Below are 19043 nucleotides of genomic sequence, written 5' to 3'. Positions count from 1 at the left end.
CCACCAGCCTGCTGACCTTTCGGGGTCCTGGCTGTCAGCCTGGGGCTGGGCCCATCACACAAACCTCTGGAAAACCCTTTTCCTCTCCTGTTGACCCTGCCCCTCACCATGGGATATTCTCTCAAACTGAGAGGCCAATGCCCTGCCTTCCTTGAATTCCTGGGTGACTGTGGGCAGGGGACAGGGCTCCACCCACTCCTCCCCTGTGGAGGCCCCTCCCTTGCTCTGCTGAAACTGCTGCTGCTCATCGCCAGAAGCAGCCACTGGGGGGGAGGGAGAGCAATGTCCCAGCACCAGCCACTCCAAGGCCCTCCCACCGAGAAGTGGGCTCTCTTCTCCAACCTTGGGTGGGGAGTGAGATCACTGAGAAGAGATGACTTGTCCAAGGTCATGCAGCTGGGCAGTGGTGAGCATCACTCCCAGGTCAGGCTGACTCTGGAGTTGGGGTACTTTCTCCCAGTACAGTGGGGTGGTTAGGGGTGTGGGCTCTGGAGTCCTGGGTCCACAGCTTCCTTGCTGGGTCACCTGGGGCTGGTTACTCAACCTCTCTGTTCTTCAGTTTCCTCATCTATACAATGCTGTCAGAGAGTCCCTGAGTTCAAATTCTGTGTTAGCTGTGTGGCTTTGGGTGAGTGACTTACCTTCTCTGTGCCTTCATTTATTTTGATCTAAAGTAGAGCGGTGGTTATACATAGGGCAGGGGCTGGTACGAGGCTTAGGAGAGACTACTGTGTGTCCAGAGCTTCCTGGCAGGTGTGCCTGGCAGGCCTGTGGGCCCGCTGATTTTTGCTGCTGTGGTTAAGGAGGTACAAGAAACAGGTCCCAGAGGTCATCTCTGGGGAGGGAAACTGCGGTGGGGGGGGCGGCGGTGACCTGTTCCTATATGTTGTTTTGTACCTTCAGAATTTTGTTTTCCACACGGGTATTATTACTATTACCAAAGGGGGTTACATAACTATTGTACAGAGCTGCACCCTGCCTGTCACTTGTTTCAAGCTGGCCAGAGGCCCGTCACCTGCATGGCCCACCTCCCATAGCCACACCCATGCCTTGTCTAAGCCCTGCCTTTTTGCCTGCTCCATGTCTCCCAGCAACACCCCAGTGCAGCCTCCAGGGCCACGAGAGTCTCTCCTTCCAAGCACAGGTCTATCACTCACTGCGTGACCAGGGTGAGTCTCTGTCCCCCACTGCCCCACCTGTAAGTAGAGAGGTTGGTACATCCCCCCGGGGTAGCTGTGAGGATTCAAAAGAAGAACTAATGCCTGGAAAGTGCTGCATACAGCGCTCAGTCCAGAGCCGCCTCCTTCCTGTCCTTTGAAAGGGCAAAATAACACGTGGGTGAGGGACTGCTCAGTGTTAGGCGGCAGTCTGCGTAAAGGAGCATTGGTGTTTTCCAGCTCCATCCCCAGCTCCCTGCCCCCAAGCCTGGTGGTTAGGATCCCAGCCCCAGGACACATAGCAGGGGACATCAGAGGGGTCTGGTCCATCATCCGCTTCCGCATGCCTGGATGCCACCTAAGCATCCTAAAAGCCCCTCCCACCCTTCCAGTGCACCTCACACACCCCAGACCCTGGCACCTGCGACTCCCTCTCCCTACCCGGCCTGTCCTGACCTTGGCGAGGTCGGCTCCTTCCCATCATCCAGTTTCTGCTCAAGCGTTGCCTCCTCCGAGAGGCCCTCCCAGACCACCCCGTCTAAAATGACCCCATCCCTTATTCTGTCTCTTGCTCCTGTTTATTTTCTTCATGGTACCTCCCATGGCTCGAAATTGTCTTTTTTTTTTTTTTTTACAATAAACTTGTTTTAGGGAATAATTTTAGATTTACAGAAAAGTTGCGAAGATAGCACAGATAGCTCCTGTTGACCCTTGACCCCGTTTTTCCTAATTTTGACCTATTACCTGACCATGACACGCTCGTCAAAACCAAGAAATTAACATTGGTCTGTTACCATTAACTAAACCATGGGCTTTACTCAGATGAACGTGTATGTTTCCTTTATTTACTCATTTTCAGCTGCCTCCCCTGCTGGAAGGGAAACTGAAAAGCAGGGGGCTGTCTCTCTTCTCCTGACTCCCTCGTACCTGGCAGTAAATACTCATTGGATAAAAGGAGGGAAAATTATGGCAAAAACAGCCAACGATTACTGAGGACTCCTTGTAAGTCATTTAATCCTCACAACGACAATGAGGTAGCTGCTAATGGTGGGGACACTGAGGCATGGTGCAGTTCAGTGGCCGGCCCGAGACCACACAGAGGGTCATGACAGAGTGGTTGGGCTCTAGCACATCCCGTGACATGCTGGCTGCCCTTCAGGAGAACAGAGCAAATGCCAATCCTTCCACGTCCCCATCGTGGCAGGTGGCTCACACCCTTCTGTGACCAGAACACTGAGGCTCCAGAGCCGGAGTGATTTGCCTGAAGCCACAGGGTGCATGGGGAGTGCAGGGCTAGGATAGAGCCTGAGCCTCCCGCCTCGGCTCCTGCTCCAAGATGGCAGCGGCTGCCCTGGCCGTCTCTGGAAGGGCATGGGAGTGCCACTCCCAGGGCCACCAGCTTCGCCCTTCCTCAGGGAAACAGAAGGCGGCCGGTTCAGCCGCAGATGGTGGGCTCGCTCCTGAGCCCCTGACTCCCAGAGCCCTGCAGACAGAGTGGGCCTGAGAACCACCCCCACCTCCCTTAGCCCGTAGCCAGGGCTGGGCCTCCAGGATCTGGCTGCTGTGGGGCAGGGGTTGGAGAATGGGCCCCTCTCCTGAGGTGCAGCCTTCTCAGCGGAGCTTGCTGGGCTCTGGGACAGGGAGGAAGATGGACACATCGTGTCCCTTTCTTGATGGGGGTTGGGAACACCATGGGAGGTTACCACAGTCTTTTCCCAGCACCTAGGGAGCAGGCTGGAGAGCTGTCCCAGCACCTCCCAAAGGGAAAAGCCATCCTCCAGCAGTCGGACAGGACCCAGACCTGCCACCCCCATGCAGCCTGGGTTCCACCCAGCGCCAGCCTGGCGCAGACTCAAGGCCTTAATAGTGTTTGCTGGATGCCTTCAATACAAGCACTGGTGCCCAGAATCTCCTTGAGGTTTCAGCCAGGCGTGCCCACACTCACCCCCCATTCTGGGGAGCAGAATAAGTATGGGGGGGTGACAGGGACACCATGAGGTGGTGGCAGCCTGGGTGAGGGAGGCAGGCAGCTTGACAGAGAGCCGGGGGGTAGGGGCGCTGTGTGCGCGGCTAATTAAACAGTGACTGTGATGAATCGGGGAGAGGCTGCTGCTCGCTAATTAAAGGTGCGGGAGCCTTGCCTGGCAAGGATAGAGGCAGGAGAGGCTCTGGAACCATGTCGAGGGACCAGGCCAGTGAGGACAGAGCTTGGCCAGAGCCCCCAACATGCCTGTTCTGGGCATCCCTCCCGTCCTCCGGCCCTCCCAGCAGGGCCCCCGCGGCCCCCTCCCCACTTCCCTATCTCTCCTACCCACCTGCCAGCCTCTGACTTTCCCCCACTCCTCCCCACCAACCCAAATTGCTTTCCTGATAAGGGTGCAGGCGTTGGGGAGGTGGGGCCTGTGGGTGCCCAGCGCCTGGGGGGTGGGTGACATGCTGAGTCTGTGAGGCCATCCTTTCCACGCCCATGCCCTAGATCCCAAGGTGGGGCCAATGTGTCCAACCAAGACGGTGGTTGGCTGTTGAGAACCAGGCCCCAAAGATGACTTTTAGAATCTTACATTCTGTGACTTACAAGGGGCTTTAGGCATCACCCAATTTCCCTGACAATTCCCGATGTCAGCCTGGGTCCTGCTTTGCTCCAGACGCCCTGGTGTGTGTGAGAGAGAGAGGTGGAGAGACAGTGCTCCTTTCTGGCCTCAGTAGTCCAGTCTTGAAAGGGGAAGATTGGGATAAATGATCTCTGACCCTGAATGATTCTTACAGAGTGGACAAAAAGACCCCAAAGCTGCCAGTCCCTGTCCCAGGTCAGTTCAAGGCCCAGAGGCTGAGAGCACAGCCTCTAGAGGCCAGTCGCCTGGATTCAAGTCCTAGCCCCATCATTTGCCAACTGCGTGAGCTTGGGCAAGGGAGCTAATTGCCCCATGCCTCAGTTTCCCCATATGCAAAGCTGAAGATGGTAATGTGCCCACCTTTAGGGGTTACTGAGGGGATCAAGAGACATAACCCAGGTGAGGTGCTTAGCACAGTGTCCAGTCTGACTTTAGTAGGAGGTTATCATTATCTGGAAGCTCAGGGACTCGGGTAGGTACGGCATGGTGTCCAGCCTCTCTTCCTTACCTCCAAGCACTCAGCAGCTGCAGCCTGATGCTCAGAGGAGGACAATCAGAGAGGGTAAGCAACTTGCCCAAAGCCACACAGCTATGGAAGGGGCAAAGGCAGCCCTAGATCCCTTGAGCAGGAGGAGAGGATGGGATTTGGAATCATGTTGTCATTTGTCAAGCTCCTGCTAGATGCAGAATCCTGAACCAGCCACCTTTGAGGGGACCGAGTGACTTTGAGACTCACTCTGCCTTCCAGGGGACCCCAGTCTGGAAAGGGAGTGAAAACACATGCACAAATTGTGAGGATGCAAAGTGAATGGGGTGAGCGTCTGACTGGGGAGCTCCAGCGTCCCTCTATGCAAGGAGCTGAGGCGAGGCTCTCAGACTGGGGGAAGATGCTGCTTTGTCATGGAGCTCAACTTCCAAAGTAAAGGTTGTGATTTTATTTGAAAGGTAAAATCTGCATTGGGGGGTCATGGGGGTCACTGACAGAGCCTCCTCTGGTGCTTTGGCAGTTCTGGGTGGTCCCTGACATCTGTGATGCTTTCTTCTGTGGTTCTGGGGTCTGTGATTTGTGGTATCCAGGAGTCCCAAATACTGTGGTTTCAGAGATTACACTGTCCAAGACCCCCAGCATGAATCAATCTATGCCCACCAAGGGCTGTGATGTCCCCCTTCTAGGCAGCCTGGCACCCACTGCGATGGGGCTTCCTGCTGCTGGGCAATTCTGTGGGGAAAAAATGCAGTGCCAGTGAGAAGCCCAGAGATGGCCGTGGCTGTCGGCCCTGACGCTGGGAAGCCTGCGCCTTAGGCTGCCAACCCAAAGCAGGCAGGGGTGAGAGCTAGGTTGCTGGCATTGGGGTGATGCCTCCATCCTTCCCGACTCCCTCAGAGATCAGGACTCATCTAGAGGAATGGGGCAGAGAACGTGGACAGGCTGAGCCTCAAGGAAGCCTATGCTAGCAAAGCTAGCAGCTGCTGGGAAATACGCCCTGTCTCTCAGCCTCCCCAGGGCCCCTTGTACCCAAACTGGGCCAAATGCTGGTCTGGGGTGCCCTCTGGTGGCTACTCTGAGCAGTGGCAGAAACTGAAGTAGCTGCAGGTTTAAGGGTGGGTGGGGCAGGGTATTTACTGATGGTCAGAGTTGAAGACTTGAGAGTGGACCACTCCTCCTCCTTCATTGATGGGAAAACTGAGGCCCAGAGGCGGCAAGTGACTTGCCACCATCATAAAGCAAGGCAGAGGCTGAGCCAAGAATAGAACCCAGACCTCCTGCACCAGTGGTTTTTTGTTTTTTTGGTGGGTTTTGAGGCATCCCACACCAGGGGGGGAGGGAAGCCCAAGTGTCCCCCAGTGAATGTGGACAGGTAGACTGTAGGCAGCTGAGCAGCTCAGTGACAAGGCACACAGCACATCCCCCCCTCACCCCCCTGGGCCAGGGGAGGATTCCTCCCGTCTAAACCCTGGAGTAACCACATTGGCAAGGGAGGGTGGACTAGGACTGCCTCTCATACACTGCTGGCAATGAGAATGCAAACCAGCCAATCCTTCAGGCAATACTAAAAAAGAGTCTCCTACAGCTGAGATCATACGTGACGTGAAGCACTGGATGCTTTCCCCCCAAGATCAGGAACAAGATGAGGATGTCCACTCTTGCCATTTCTATTCGACATTGTACTGTAGGCTCTAGCCTGTCTAGCCAGGGAAATTAGGCAAGACAAAGGGCAAAAAAAGCATCCAAATGGGAAAGGAAGAAGTAAAACTACCTCTATTTGCAGATGACATGATCTTGCATATAGAAGGTCCTAAGGAACCCACTAAAAAAAAATTAGAAGTAATAAATTAATTCAGCGAGGTTGAAGGATGCAAGATCTTTTTTTTTTTTTTTTTTTTTTTTGGCGGGGGGGGGAAATGGGGATCCAAAACCTTTGCCTTTTTTTTTTAAAAACCCCCCCCCCAAAAAAAAAATTAGAAGTAAAAAATTAATTCAGGGGGGTTGAAGGGTGGAAAATTTTTTTTTTTTTTTTTTTTTTTTTTGGCAGCTGGCTGATATGAGGATCCAAATCCTTGGCCTTTTAGTGTTACAACACTGCCCTTCAACCAACTGAGCTAACCGGCCAGCTCACAGTATTGTTTGTAACAGCAAAAGCATGCAGATAATCTAAGGGTCCATAGCAGGGAGCAGGTCAGTTGCATCCATCCCCACGATGGAACAGTGGAATCATTAAAAATGATGGAGAGTCACCTGTACTAGCATGGATGAGGTCCAAGATATACTGCCAAGTCCAAAACAAAAACAGAAACAAAACAGGTTTTCCAGGGTTTGATCCCTGTTCCAGCCAACAAACAAACAAACAAAAATCTGTAAATTAACTTAAGACACTTTTTGTTCTGTTTTGGTTTTTGTGTTTTGGCACCCAAAGAGGAACGTGAAGGGAGACATTTTTTTAAAGAACACAAAATTATACTGTCTAAGGATGCACACACACATGGGTGACAACAAGCAAGAAAGTGATTAACTTAAAAGTCAGGGTAACCTTTGGGTGCAGGGAGTTGTGATTGGGGTGGGGTATGAGGGATTCTGAGGTGGCTTGCAAAGGTCTGTATCTTCATCCAGGTGTGCTTTCAAGGGTGTTTGCCTAATAATAATTTATCAAATTGAACACTTATTTTATATGTTCTTTCTGAATGTATTATATTTTGTAATAAAAAAAGGTTAAAAAATAAATTATACTCATTTCAATTTTTTAAAAGCAAGTATCATAGGATTTCAATCTTGTTAAAAAAAATCTATAGCTATATGTGTATGTTCACAGAAACACGTGCAAGTTTGGGATTTGAGGTACTCTTCATTTATTTCTTACCAAATTTTCCAATTTTTTTCTGCAATGGACAAGAGTAAATTTCACAGCCAGAAAAACAGTTAAACATTTTGTGTGCTGTGAGCATTCCGTTGGAGCTCTGACATCGTGTGATCAGGAAGGGTAAGGGTGACAGCGCTGGAGCCGTGGGGAGACAGGCAGAAGGCCACCTTCACTGCCTGCTCACCCGCCCCCAGGGCCTGTGACCCCAAGGCCCAACCTCCACCATGGCTTCCTGGACACTCGGCCCCTTTTGGGGGAGCTGGTGGCAGCCTCTGCACAGTGGTCCCAGCTGCCAGTGCTCCATAGACTCTGGGAGTGCAATGCTGGCCTGATGAAGGTCACCCTGCTCCCGTCTGTACAGTTCTCTGTCGGGGGCAAGGAGAAGCCCTGGCAGGAGGCTGGCGGGTGCAGGCAGGTTCTCACCTTTGCTACTACCAGCAAAAAAAAGCATGGCTGGGCTGAGCCCGTGGTGCACTCGGGAGAGTGCGGCGCTGGGAGCGCAGCAGTGCTCCCGCCGCGGGTTTGGATCCTATATAGGGATGGCCGGTGCACTCACAGCGCTCACTGGCTGAGTGTGGTGCGGCCGGTCTCAAAAAGGACAAAAAAAAAAAGCATGACCATAACTACATGAGCACTCTACGTGTCCGGCACTCACACTAGGTCTTCTTTCATCCTCCCGATGACCTGAAGTGACAGGTGGGATGTTCACCTTTGTTGCACAGATAGGCAAGCTGAGGCCCCAGGAAACCCGAGTGATGGGCCCAGGTGCTCCGAGTAGAGGTGCCTGGAGCAGCCACTATCTCTGAAGCTGGATCTGCCAAGACCCCTCATGCGTGTGACCTCAGTGGACCTTCCCAGGAACGCAGGGAGGGTGGCTGGCCTCATTTCCCAGGTGAGGACACCGAGGCTGAGAGGGAAGCCACTTGTCCGTGTCCCTCAGTGGCTGTAAAGCAGGGCCGGGTACAAAGCCAGAGCCTGGGCTGTCAGCTGTGATGCCAGGCAGCTTCTCCTACCTGCGAGGGGCCACGGGCATGTCCCCCACCTCTGCGGGCTGGCTGCTAGTAATATTAATCGAGTTATATCCTGAGCTCGGGAGCGTGAATGACGGTGGCCCAAGTGTTGTCATATGCACCATCTCATTTGCTCCTCTTGGCAGACCTGGAACTCTTCAGTCTGACTTTATTTCCCTCCCATTTTAAAGCCTGAGACAGGAGACCCAGGGAGTTGAGTGGCAGGTCAAGAGAACATGGGGCCTCTATAGCACGGGTGCTGTTCCTGCCCTGTGCCGGGGCCGCCTGGTGTGAACGCTCTCCAAAGCTGTGCGGCAAGCTCTTTTTCTGTTGCAGGGGAGACAGGAGAGCAGCTCTCCAGAGGAGCTGGGCCCATCTCCCAGCCAAGCCCCCCAGCTACAGCACGTGCCCTCCCAGCAGGAGAAAGGACACCGAATGACAGAGCCAAGGGCGAGGTGCCAGGGACAGCTGCCAGGGTCTCAGGGGATCCGTAACCCTCTGCTGTCTCCTTGGCCAGCCTTGCCAAGACCATCCCATGTCCCTCCATCAGTCAGACGGTCAGCCGGCTCATGCTGGGCAGCTCACACCACGGACAGAGGCCAGGCCACTGCCAACAAGAGGGGCTGCATCTTCCCGAGGGCCCACCACCTGCCAGGCACTGACTGTGCTGGGCAATCGGCACTGGGCCTGGCAAAACTCTTCCCATACACTGTGTATCGGCCCCATTTTACAGGGGAGACAACGGAGGCTCAGCAAGGTGAAGTGAGCTGTCCAAAGTCACACAGACAGGAGGCCTCAGAGTTTCCTGGTGGCCTGTTTCTACCAAGAAGGAGAGAAAGAGGAAGGGGCTCATCCAGGGTGTTCAGAGGGAGGGAAGGGACCCATTGTGGAGGGAGGCGGGAGAAGGGCCCACGAATGTACAGGTGAATGATGAAGTTGTGTCCGGGAGAGTCAGAGGCTGTGAGGCAGCTCCTCGCAAGGGCCAAGTGTCCAGGGAGCCACGGTGGGGCTGGGCCCTGGGGTCTTGGTTAGGCTGCAGGGCTGGCAAGCAGGCAGTGAACTTGGTCTTCTCCTGCCCCAGTGCTCCAGGTCATCGCGCCCCCCCCACTTCCTGATCACATGATGTCAGAGCTCCACTGGAGTGCCCACAACACGCAAAACACTTCATTGTTTTTTTTCTGGCTGTAAAAGTAATTCTTGTCCATTGTGCCAGTCTCTCCTGGGCATTGAGGGCTCAGATGTCTTCATTTCTGTTCTCACACAGCTCACAGCATAGCACAGCAAACTAGAAAGGGAAACTGAGGCAACAGCCATCTCCATTTGCCTTGGTCTGCTCGTGTTTATTGAGGGTCCTCTGTAGGATGGGCTCAGTGCTGGGCACTGAGGGCACCAGGTAAGTGAGAAGCTCACAGTCCCTTCCCTCCTGAAAGGTATATTCTAGTGGTGTCCAGCCCTGAACCTTCAGAAGCCCTGCCTGCACAACCCCTGAGCCCTGAACACAGGCAGAATTTCTCTGGAAGGGCTGGGAGACGCAGCAAACTCAAGGCTTCTCCATGACTCATCCTCAGGCCTGGTGCCAGGCTGCTGAGCAGGGACCTGGAAGGGTGGGGAAACCTGATTAGCGCCTTCCCGGGGCACTCAATCAGGGCCCTGGGGAGACCAGAGATGTGAAAAGGAGGATCTGGAGGACTGGAAGTTCAGCCTGAGCCATCCATTTAGGGTACAGCCAGATGCCTGGGCTGGGGACAGAGACTCTCAGGGCCAGGAGGGGCTCCACGCTCCTACAGAGGGGAGGCGACTTGCCCGAGGCCCCCCAAACCCCCAATCCCACCCCACCTCTTTGCTACTTTGCTCTCCACTGACAGCAATGCGTGCTGTGCTCGTAGGAAGCATTAGCGCGTTCACTGCTAGCCACCTTGGGAGTCAGATGTCAGCAAAGGCCCATCTCACAGCCAAGAAAAGGGAGACACGGAGCCATAAGAGCAAATGCCCAAGAGCACCCCATCAAATGGCGGCACAAGCAAAATCTGAACTGGAGGGTGCCCAGCTCTTTCTACCACCAGCCCATGCCGCAGGATGCCGTCCAAAAAGATGGGCAGATCCAGACCCATGGGACGCAGGACGGCACCGCAGCCTTGGGGGACGGCATAAGCCGTGGGCATAAGGGGAAGCTTTTTTCCTAAGCTTCCCCATTGGTGATGGGTTTTATCCTGTGTCTTTTGATTTTTCTAAATGCCAAGCTTTTTTCTTTCTTTTTTTATTTTTGGTGACTGGCCAGTACAGGGATTGAACCCTGGACCTTGGTGTCATCAGCACCGCATTCTAACCAACTGAGCCAACCGGCCAGCTCCTGAATGCTAAACTTTTGCAGTCACCCTGATGATAAACCGAGGGGTCCTTCTCAATGTGGATGGCAGACGCGATACCCCAGGACTGCTCCAAATCGGCAGTCAAAAAGGAACAGCTGGATTTATATTTTTAAGTGGAATTTTAAAAATTGCTAAATTCTCTTGGTCAAAAAGAGAATCAAAATAGGAGAATGAAAAAAAGAGAGAGAGAGAGACAGAGAGAGAGAATGGCTAAATAAATTATTAATAGATTACCATAGAGTCATTAAATAACTTTAAAGAAAATGTTAATGCTATGAGAAAATGTTCATATACAATGTAATGTGGGCGGAAAAGCCCACTGTAGAGTAGGATTACAATTAAAATGCACACATAGATACATATGCGTGGTCTGTACAGAAAAATAGGACTGGAGAGAAATGCAACTAAACAGCACCTACGGTTACCTCTGGGCAGTGGGATGACAAACGATTTTCATTTTCTCCTTTCTACCTTTCTGTGGTTTCCAAATTTTACAATGACTATGAATTACTTTTAGAATTAGACATAACACTAAAAAGTATAGGGCCGGCCTGTGTCTCACTTGGGAGAGCGTGGTGCTGACAACACCAAGTCAAGGGTTAAGATCCCCTTACCGGTCATCTTTTTAAAAAAATAAAAAATAAAATAAAATAAAACTAAAAAGTATGATTTGGGGCTGGGGCTGGGTGGGCATAGTAAGGGGCTGCCCCAGCCCAGGCTCCCTGCCACCCCCACCCCACACGGAGCTGGGTGGCCACTGGGCTCTGCCCTCACCAGATGCAGGCCACAGGAGGCTGAGGGCAGCCAGCACGGAGGTTGCGGGATGCACCAGCCTCTCTGCCCATGGAGGAACCAGCAACAGGATGCTGCCCCTGTGGAATCCAGGCCCCGCCCCAGACCCTTGGGAGGGTCACTTGTGGGCTGCAAGTTTCCTGGCTGGGGACATGAAGAGATGGACCTCTCAAGGGCTGAGGATCATAACATCCATTATCCATGGCATGACAGAAGCCATCTTTGTTCCTTGCTTTTCTCTCAGAATGCTGAGTGCCGTGGGAGAGCTGGGGGAGGCCTCGGGGACTGCCCCTGTCGCCCTCTCGCTGCGGGCCTCAGCTCCCCCACGCAGGAGTGGACTACCCGCCTACCTGGTCTCCCTGGGCTCTCCTGACCCTGACGCTCTGGGTTTCTTCTAACCTGGGAGGTGAAGGCCCCAGAGGCCCTGGCCCCCATGTGAGTTCATTCAGAAGTGGTGTCTGTGAGAGACCAAGAGGAAGAACCAATCCTTGCCCCTCCGAGTTACTGCGCTCCAGGAGCGACCCTACCTGGGGGCCAGCTCCTCCTCCTGCCCCAGGCCCGTTCTCACCACAGGTGAGAAGCTGGCGGTGGTCTGCAGGCCTGGACACAGCACACGTTTCCAGGGAAGGGGCTCCCTGTTCTCTGGAGTCCACCTTGGAGTTGGATGAGCTCCAAGAATGATGCCCTCACCTCCTTCCAGCCTCCACCTCCGGCCACACACCCCTCCAGGTTCTGGAAGCTTCTGCCTTCCTCCTGGGCTATTTTAGCAATCAAATCACCCATTGGCCCACTCTGAGCTTGCGGTCAATTGAAACCCACAGGCCTTTTTCACAGGATGGTATCTCCCCCTCCTCTAGATCCTGCCAAAGTCGGGGTCCTCAGAGTGAAAAGAGCTAATAAGCTGATGACGTGGCGGTCCTCCCATAGGTGGGCCCCTCACTCAGTACCCAGGCCATGAGCTGTTTCCCAGCCCATCATAGCCAGCAGTCCTGCAGATGTGCTGATGGCAGGGTGGGGCCCTGGTCTCAAGGACCACTCAGGTGGCCTGAGACCCTGTGTGGCCCTGCACTGTGCTTGTTGGTGCTGCACACACAGCCCTTGCTCTGGTCCTCACCAGCCCTGGGCAGTGAGTCGATCCTCATTTGGAGCGGAGCTGAGTGACCTGCCAAAGTCACGGTGCTAGTGCACAGCAGGGCTGAGATGGATCTGCAGCTGCCTCCGTCAAGTCCAAGTCCACCCTGGCTGCTTTGGCGTTTACAGAGGGCCAGGCACTGAGCAGCAACTCGGTGCCTGCTCCCTGATCCAGGCTGCCAAATAAGTTCTCACGGTGAAGCCTGGAGAGGTTTCACACCCTTCGTTCTACTGATACAGCAGGTTCCCAGGATCCCTTGCAAGGCCCAAAGCCCCCACCTCTGATAGCCCCGGGTTCTGCTGAGAGGATTCTGATCACCTGCTCCTGCTTCCATTAAACCCTCCCAGCAGCAAGTGGAGCCCTCTGGCTGAAGACCACCCCTACCCCCGCCCCCGCCAGGACTCCAGGCTGAGGAACAGGGGCCAGTTCCTACCTTCCCTCCTCTGGGCATCTCACTGAGGCATGCCCTTCCCAGCCAGCCCCAGCCAGCTGCAGACCAAGAGCTGAGAGGTCACAAGGACCATTCGGGTGGGTTGGGCACCTCCACTCTACTCAGGGAAGAAAGACCATAAACATGCAAGCAAAAGTGTTCTTGGTGATAGTGCTACGGAGACCTGGTGACAGGGGGACTGAGATGGGTGGGGAGAAGAGCCATGGGACAAAGGCCGCAAGGCCTTGCCTGCAGCTGGGAAGAGCTTGGCTGCTCCAGGAACTGAACAGAACCAGTGTGGCTAGAGCAGCGCTGCCCAGTGGAAACAGAATGGGAGCCACAATGCGAGCCATGTTGGGAATTAAAAATTTTCTAGTAGCCACAATAAAAAAATTAAAAAGTCATGGGGCTGTGAGGGTTCGGATCCCTGTGCCAGCCAGCTGCCAAAAAAAAAAAAAAAAAAAGTTAAAAAATCAGATGAAATTAACTTTAATATATTTTACAGAACCCAATTTACAGAAATATTATCATTTCATATTAACATATCATCAATATAAAGACATTAATGAGATCGTTGATATCCTTTTATTTTTTGTACTACGGTGTTGAGATCCGATGTGGGTTTTGTATGGACAGCACGTCTCAATCTGGCCTGGATGAATCTCAAGTGTTCAGCAGCCACACGTGGCTAGTGGCCACTGGTTCGGACAGCGTGTGGCTGGGGCATGGGGGGGCGAAGGGGAGAAGTGTGAGATGAGGCCAAAGACGGTCCCTTTGGATTTTACTCTAAGAGCTTCCAGAAGCCGTGGGAGGGTTTAAAGCAGAGGCATAATGTAATACAATTGCTGTCTTTTAAGGCTGACTCTGGCTGCTGCTTGGAGTGCTTTGGAGCAGGTGACACTGGCTGTCCAGAATGACACCCAGGTAAGGGCTGAAGGTGGCCTGGAGCTTCGTTGAAGAGAGCCATGGAGAGTGCAAGGAATACCGAAGAGGCTGTGGGGAGGCAGGGAGACAGGCTCTGCACCTGCTTTTCTTCTCCCTCTCTTTGACCAGAATTCCACCCCAGTCACCCCATCCCTACAGCTGCCTTCCTTCCAGGAAGAGATCTGCACAGTTGCTGTTTAACAAAGCCTAAATAAACCAACCAGAAAAATTTTGCCGAGGGCCCAGAATTGAAACGTCTGCCCCTTTCTCTATCTCATAGAATCACTTCATTTCCAAGCAAGAAAAGAAAAAATATTCTAAATGCTCGGTCTCATACAGTGATTAGGTGGTCTCTGGGGCAAGCCTGAGTGTGAATCCCTGCTGCCCCTCTAACTAGCTTTGGGACCTCGGCCAAGTTGCTTAACCCTTCTGGACTTCTGTGTCCTCAACTGTACACCAGAGCATTAGTAATCTCTATCTCTTGGGGTGACAGGGAAGGGCAGTGGGTTTATATGTATAGAAGTGCTTAGACAGCGCTGTCCGATTGGCTCACATGGTTAGAGTGTGGTGCTGATAACACCAAAGTCAAGGGTTCAGATCCTTGCACCAGCCAGCTGCCAAAGAAACTAAAAATAAGTTAAAAAATAAAAGTGCTTAGACACATAAGTGGCACTCATAACATGTTATCTATTTTTTTTTTCCTTTTTGTCTTTTTTTTTTCGTGTCCGGCAACGGATCGCAACCCTCAGTGTCGCACCCGTACCGGACCGGGACCAGCAACAGGATCGCAACCCTCGGTGCTGCGCCCGCACCTCGCTCAGCCAGTGAGCGGGAACTGGTCTGTATGTGGGATCCGAACCCTCGGCGGGAGCGCCGCCGCACTCCCAAGCTGCGCACTGTAGCAGTGTGCCACTGGGCCGGCCCAACATGTTATCTATTATTGTTGTATTATTACTATTATCAGCAGATGAGAAAGAACATTGAGGCCTAGGGATAGGTAGTGACCTGTCCAATGTCACACAGCAAACCTGAGGCACAGCAGGAAGCGGAATCTAAATTTTCTAACTTCTGGTTCTTACACGGAGGTGTCCCTCAACTGAATTTGTGGGTTATCCTTTCACTCAAACATTTACCATGTTCTCACCATGTGCCAGGTGCCATGCCAACAGCTTAGGGGAGACACTAAATGGTACGAGCCCCATCTCTACAAAAAAAAATCAGGCTCCAGTTCCGAAGGAAAAGCTCTTTTTCAACCATTCTTGGCCACAGGGTGAGGAAGGCTCTGTGTGTGCAGAGAGCATATGCTGGTAACAGGGAAGTCAAAACAGTGCTGGCCTGAGAACTGGGAGATGCTGGGCTGGACCCGCCTCTACCCGACCTGCTCTATGGTGCTGGCAAAGGGCTTCACCTCTCTGGACCTCAGTGTCCTTGGTTGCTTTGAACAAATAATAACTAAGCACCTACTCTGTGCTCATCCTGACTCCAAAATGCTCACAGACTAGGATAAGGAAAATATGGTATATATACACAATGGAATACTACTCTGCCATAAAAAAGAATGAAATTCTGCCATTTGCAGTAACATGGATGAACTTAGAGAAAATTATGTTAAGTGAAATAAGCCAGGCACAGAAAGAGAAAATCTGCATATTCTCACTCATACATGGGAGCTAAATAAATAAATAAATAAAAGAAAGATACAACAATCACAATAATTCATAGAATTTTCAAAAGGAGAGAACAGAACTGAGGTTAGCAGAGACAGGAAAGGGAGAGGAGGGTTAGCAAGAAATTGGTAAAAGGCCACAAAAAATGATTATACTGTGTAATGTTGGATACACTAATTATCCTGATTTGAGCATCCCATATTGCACACAGGTATTAATATTCAACACTGTACTCCACAGATATGTACAATTATGTGTCAATAAAATGCTCAAAAAACAAAGTGCTCACAGTCTCATAGGGCAGAAGTAAGCAACTGCCAGTCAGACTGGGATGTGGTCTCCAAGGACAGCGGCCTGACAGCCCAGATTTTCTGGAATATTTCTGACCGACCCACTCCCCCCATAAGAGCCATGTGTATACTGGATCACACACCCAAGTTTTTAAAATATGATTTGTCACTACAGTAAAGTTAGGAGAATCCGGTTCACAGGATTTCACAGACCAGTAACATTACTGAAGAAACTGTGGGGAACCTGCAAAGGACTGAAAAATTTTTACTCTGCCAAGGAAGGCCCTTAAAAGCAAACAGAGGGCTGAGCCCATGGCGCACTCGGGAGAGTGCGGTGCTGGGAGCGCAGCGATGCTCCTGCCATGGGTTCGGATCCTATATAGGAATGGCCAATGCGCTCACTGGCTGAGCGCGGTGTGGGCGACACCACACCAAGGGTTGCGATCCCCTTACAGGTCACAAAAAAGACAAAAAAAAAAAAGAAAAGAAAAAGCAAACAGAAAATGATGTTGAGAAAATTGGATATCCACATGCAAAAGAATGAAATTGGACTCTTAGCTTACACCATACACATCAACTCAAAATGGACTGACCACTTAAAGGTAAGACCTGAAACTATAAAACTCACAGCAGAAAACATAGGGGAAAAGCTTTCTAACATCGGTCTTGGTAACGATTTCTTGGATATGATACCAAGTACAGGCCACAAACCAAAAGTAGGCGCGTGGAACTACATCAAACTAAAAAGCTTCTGGGGCAGCCAATTGCTCGGTTAGAGCATGGTGTGGATAACACCAAGGTCAACGTTTTGGATCCTCATATTGACGAGCCGCAAAAAATTTTTTTAATTTAAAAAAAATTTAAAAGCTTCTGCACAGCAAAAGAAACAATCAGAAGAGTGAAAAGGCAAGGGCCAGCCCGTGGCTCACTGGGGAGAGTGTGGTGCTGATAACACCAAGGCCACGGGTTTGGATTCCTATATAGGGATGGCTGGTTAGCTCACTTGGGAGAGCGTGGTGCTGACCACACCAAGTCAAGGGTTAAGATCCCCTCACCGGTCATCTTTAAAAAAAAAAAAAAAAAAAAAGAAGAATGAGTGAAAAGGCAACCTACAGAATGGAAGAAAATATTTGCAAACCTTGTATCTGGTAAGGGGTTAATATCCAAAATATATAAGGAACTCCTATAACTCAATAACGAAAAATCACATAAAATGGGCTAAGTACTTTAATAGACATTTCTCCAAAGAAGACAAACAAATGGCCAACAGGTATATGAACATGTGCTCAAAATCATCAGTATCACCAGGGAAATGCAAATCAAAACCACAATGAGGTATCACCTCATACCTGTTAGGATGGCCCTTGTTAAAAAAAAAAGACAACAGAATATAACTAGTGTCAGTGAGTATGTGGAGGAATTAGAAGCCTTGTGCACAGCTCGTGAAAATGTAAATGGTACAGTCGCTATAGCAAACAATATGGAGGTTCCTCAAAAAATTAAAAATACGAGTACCATATGACCCAGCAATTCCATATCTGGGTATTTATCCAAAAGAATTGAAACGAGGATCTCAAAGAGGTATTTGAACTCCCATGTTCATTGCAGCATTATTCACAATAGCCAAGATTTGGAAACAACCTAAACGTCCATTGACAGATGTATGGATAAAGAGAATGCGGCATATACATATAATGGAATAGTATTCAGCTATAAAAAAGGAAATCCCATCAACTGTGACAACATGGATGAACCTTGAGGACATTATGCTAAGTGAAACAATCCAGTCACAGGACAAACACTGCATGATTCCACTTATGTATCTAAATCAGTCAATCTCGTAGAAGCGGAGGTAGGATGGAAGCTGCGGGGGGCTGGCAGGGGCTGGGGGAGGAGGGTTGGAGAGCTGCCGTTCAATGGGGCATAGCATTTCAGTCACACAAATGAAAAATTTCTAGAGCTGGCTGGTCAGGTCACTTGGTTAGAGCCCGGTACTGATAACACTGAGGTCAAAGTGTTCATATCCCTGTACTGGCCAGCTGCCAAAAAAAAAAAAAAAAAAAAAAATTCTAGAGACTCACTGTACAACACCGTGCTTATGTTAACAATACCGTGGTGTACACTTAAAAGTCTGTTAAGAAAGTAAATCTCATGTAATATTTTTTTACCATAATAAAAATAAAAATAGGGGAAGGGGGAAAAAATGAAAATAAAACATACACATACACAGACAATAAAGTATCTTCTAGAAAGGACATTGTAACACCAAAAGATAGCAAGGCCACCACCTCAGAATGAAGAATAGTCCTTCAAATTAAAGCACGTTAGTTTTGTGGGGGAAAATGAACCACGGTGTGTGTGCGTGTCTCTCTTTTTCGCTCTCCTTCTCTTTTGTCCCCTGTCCCCACCCCCAACTTCGCATGGCACCAGGCCCTATATTTGGAACCCAGGGAGGAAGCCACAGACTCTTCCTCCTCTGCCCGTCTCCACCCCCTCCTCTGCCTCCCCAAGCCCACAGCACTTTGCACATGGTTCCAGAAAAGTGTGTCTCCCACCAGCTCCCGCCTGGCTCTGCTATCTTTCCCCTGGGCTGTGTGCTCCAGGGGGCGGGGGGAGATGGTGGGAGACCTTCCCCCCCACTCTGCACCCCACATCTAAGCAGAACTGCCATGTGTAGGAGGAGCCTGGTAAGTACTGCTGGATGAAGAGGCCGCATTGGAATCAGGCTTTGGGGACCCAGGACTCAAGAATGGGAAGAATTGGGGACCAGCAGGAACAACGGGGCTGAAACGAGTGTCCATAAAAGCAGTTCCTCTAGCCCCAAGACCCCTCGGTAGTGGCTGGGCACCTCTCTTTGTCCCACCTCACAACCTGGGGGTGGGTGGGGGGACAGGAAGTGGGGAGAGGGGGTGGGGAAAGCCTGAGAAAGATCCCCCCTGATAAGCCTCAGGGCTGGGACAAATGGCAGGAAGAGGCTGAGCTGGGCCCGCAGAACCACAGATAAGCTGGGAGTTAAGAGGCCCCCCAGCCCTTGCGGGGACAGTCCAGCTGCCCCCACCCCACCCTCCTCAAGACAGCTGAGACATCTCAGCCCCATCAGCCAAACACAGGGAGAGCTGAGGACGGAAGTGGCCAGTGCCTCAGCCCCAGCTGCTGGAGGTGGGCTCAACGGCCACACGCTCCCCACGTGGGGGAGCCTCAGCCACCGCAGGCCAGTGGGCACAGAGGCCCGGGTGGGGCTGCAAGGGACATGAGGGACAGGGAGACTCAGACAGTGGCTTCAGAGCACACCCTGATCTTCCTG

At 51.5% G+C, this 19043-nt stretch overlaps 1 protein-coding gene across 1 annotated transcript; it reads right to left on the bottom strand.

Moving 5' to 3' along the window:
* Positions 1-3227: 3227 nt before the first annotated feature.
* On the bottom strand, positions 3228-4424 carry LOC103594138 (chromosome unknown open reading frame, human C20orf203). The gene is given in 4 exon segments (XM_008577328.1): positions 3228-3385; positions 3388-3520; positions 3522-3612; positions 4372-4424. Coding segments are annotated over 4 exon segments (435 nt in total).
* Positions 4425-19043: the final 14619 nt, after the last annotated feature.

This window comes from Galeopterus variegatus, unplaced genomic scaffold (genome assembly GCF_000696425.1).
Source record: "Galeopterus variegatus unplaced genomic scaffold, G_variegatus-3.0.2 Scaffold65, whole genome shotgun sequence".
NCBI classification, from domain to species: Eukaryota; Metazoa; Chordata; class Mammalia; order Dermoptera; family Cynocephalidae; genus Galeopterus; species Galeopterus variegatus.
The sequence above is the reverse complement of the archived record's forward strand: the minus strand, read 5'-3'. Positions and strand labels throughout refer to the sequence as shown.